Consider the following 2,613-nt stretch of genomic DNA (forward strand, 5'->3'; position numbering starts at 1 on the left):
AAGTTTTATCTTGCAATACAAAATTTTAATCAATCACAATTGTATATCTACATTATTTACCGGATTAATAATACAGAAATTACAGTTCAATTACAAACAATTAATTATTTACAGTGATTTACAGTAATTTTATTAAATTATACGAATATTCTCCTTGATTTATTGGTTTGAAATAAATATGACAGTGTGAAAATGAGAGTTACTAACTTTAAATTCTAATTCTGACCTAGAAAATAGGCTAGATACCTTACCTAGATCGTTATTCAGAAGTTACAAACCTATCGATAAAATATGCATAAAAATTTACTTTCTAACACACAAGGTTGGTACAATATCTAGTTTATTGCAGTGATTTTCATAGCCGCGTATGGCACAGATCGTTACCCAGTGTTACCATAAGCTTATTTTTCATCGGGATAGATTATCACGAGATAGCGAGGTTAAATTGTTTTACAAAAGGGTAGATCTACCCCGAATGGTGTAGCTGTGACCTGCAACACTGCCGCTATCACTTTTCCTCTCGCGCGTCACGGCTTTGAATTTTTACTCCCAACGCGCGCAAAAAATAATTTCACTTCAATAAACAAGAAAAAATTTAAAAATATTTATAGTGTTTCGTCATTATTTTTTATTATAATTTGATGAGTGAAGATATTTCAAAAATTTATAAAAATTGAATTCTGGCTTTAAGGAGCGATTCCTTAGAAAAAATGAAAGGGAATTATATAAAAGTTGCATAAAAAAATGATCACTATATAAGATGGCAGAAAAGTAATGTATTAATTTTATATCCTAAAAACTAAAAATGATGAATAATGCAATTTTATGGGATTTTTCCTAAAATGAGAGAACATGTTCGGCATTTTTTAATCTTATTGAAATGAGAATACGTGGTTGAAATAGGCTACCCGTATTTTTCTTGTTAACTAAAATTTACTAAAAACGTAGGCATTTAAAAAAATTCTGAATCATTTTAAAATTTTTCTTTTACTTCATGTATTTTTCAATACCAAGTTGAAATTAAAAAATAAGATGTTGAGTCAGGATTTGTTTGCTGGCGGGGCCGCTTTATAACAACACGCTATAAAAAATGTCTACACCTATGAGGCGGACTCATCTCTCCAAAAAAATCCTATATGGGTATTTCGTCACTGCAAGAAAATCTACAAATTAAAATAGTTATTTTTTTGTAAACACTGTTGCGTTAATCCAACGGAAACTACTTGTCAGCAGTTAAGCTTACTGATAAACAAATTTGCCTAACGAACAAAAAAATGTTTTTCGGAAAACGTTTCGGAAAGTTTATATCTCTTTCGTCGTCGGAAACAAACAAATACAAAGAATAAAGAAAAAGAACTACTGACAATTTTTAAATGCAACTATTCGAGAACACTTTAGTTTTTTTAAAACAGATACGTCTACAAAAACTGTTATCTGTTTTAAAAAAAAACTAAAGTTTTCTCGAATAGTTGCATTTAAATAGTTTTTTTTTCTTATTTTTTGCTTACGACGACAAAAAGAGAAAAACTTTCCGAAACGTTAAGCATTTTTTTGTTCGTAAGGCAAATATTATTATATTTATACGTTAGGCAAATATTATTATATATTATCAGTAAACATAATTGCTAACAAGTAGTTTCCGTTGGAAGAACGCATCAGTGTTTACAAAAAATGACTATTTTATTTTGTAGATTTTCTTGCAGTGGCGAAATACCTATATAGGATTTTTTTTGAGAAACACACTGTACTTACGTATTTTTTTTTATTTTTAAGAAAGAAGCACCCCTCGCATTTTCTTACATTTGTTTTGATCCACTCTGTATATCTATTTAGTTAATTTGATCGTAAAAAGCCAATTTATATAGGTAAAAGACCGATAAAATTGGCATACTAAGGCCAATATTTTGAACCAAATTTCGGACGTGATTTATTTTAATCAATTGGGAGAGACGAAGAACGTACGAGGAAATGCGTGAGGGAAAACTAAGTAAAAAGTATCTTACAAACATCTACTTTCGCTTCAATTAATTGTTGAAACGATGAGCTAATTAATATCATTCTAGAAAAGGCTATATTAAAGTGTTGTACGAAATCGTTTGCAAGGACGCACATCCACACACAGAAATACCTACATCTACCACAATTATTAGGCTGACAAGCAACTGGAAAGGTCAACCGTTAAACGGGTGTATCGTTTAATACACGCGCTTTGAACAGATGCCATTGTCGAAATAGAACAGGTTATTAACGGCTGGAATATTGGACGAGGAATATTGGAAATAGCTTTTTTACACTCTGCTGTAATTAGGATGTTTTTCTTCGTAATTTTTAATTACTGGTCACTTAGCTATGAGGCTCTTCATCTTACCTTGCCTTGCTCTATGCAGAGTGTAATAACCTCTTGCATGTTATTATGGTTTATCTTACCAGTGATTTACTAAAATAGTGAGAGCTTGCATTTTTATACGTTTGTTTTTAGCTTATACTGACGAGACTGGCAATTTTATTACTGGTTAGGCTTAAATGATTATGCTAGTTTTTACGATTACTTTTTTTCTGTTATTTTGAGCACAAACGAAGTTTACCAAAAAAGCTTATTTATACAGGGTGAGT

General features: G+C 30.6%; 1 protein-coding gene across 1 annotated transcript in view; it reads right to left on the reverse strand.

The window, feature by feature from the left end:
* The window catches only part of LOC115879026, an 8,825-nt gene extending 6,418 nt beyond the window's left edge, over positions 1 to 2,407 (reverse strand). Inside the window, exon 1 of the mRNA XM_030895654.1 lies at positions 2,369 to 2,407. Within this exon, the coding sequence (XP_030751514.1) occupies positions 2,369 to 2,407 (39 nt within the window). The remainder of the gene's footprint in view (positions 1 to 2,368) is intronic.
* Between the last annotated feature and the right edge of the window lie 206 nt (positions 2,408 to 2,613).

Source organism: Sitophilus oryzae, unplaced genomic scaffold (assembly GCF_002938485.1).
Source record: "Sitophilus oryzae breed Bouriz unplaced genomic scaffold, Soryzae_2.0 scaffold_1559_pilon_pilon, whole genome shotgun sequence".
NCBI lineage: Eukaryota > Metazoa > Arthropoda > Insecta > Coleoptera > Curculionidae > Sitophilus > Sitophilus oryzae.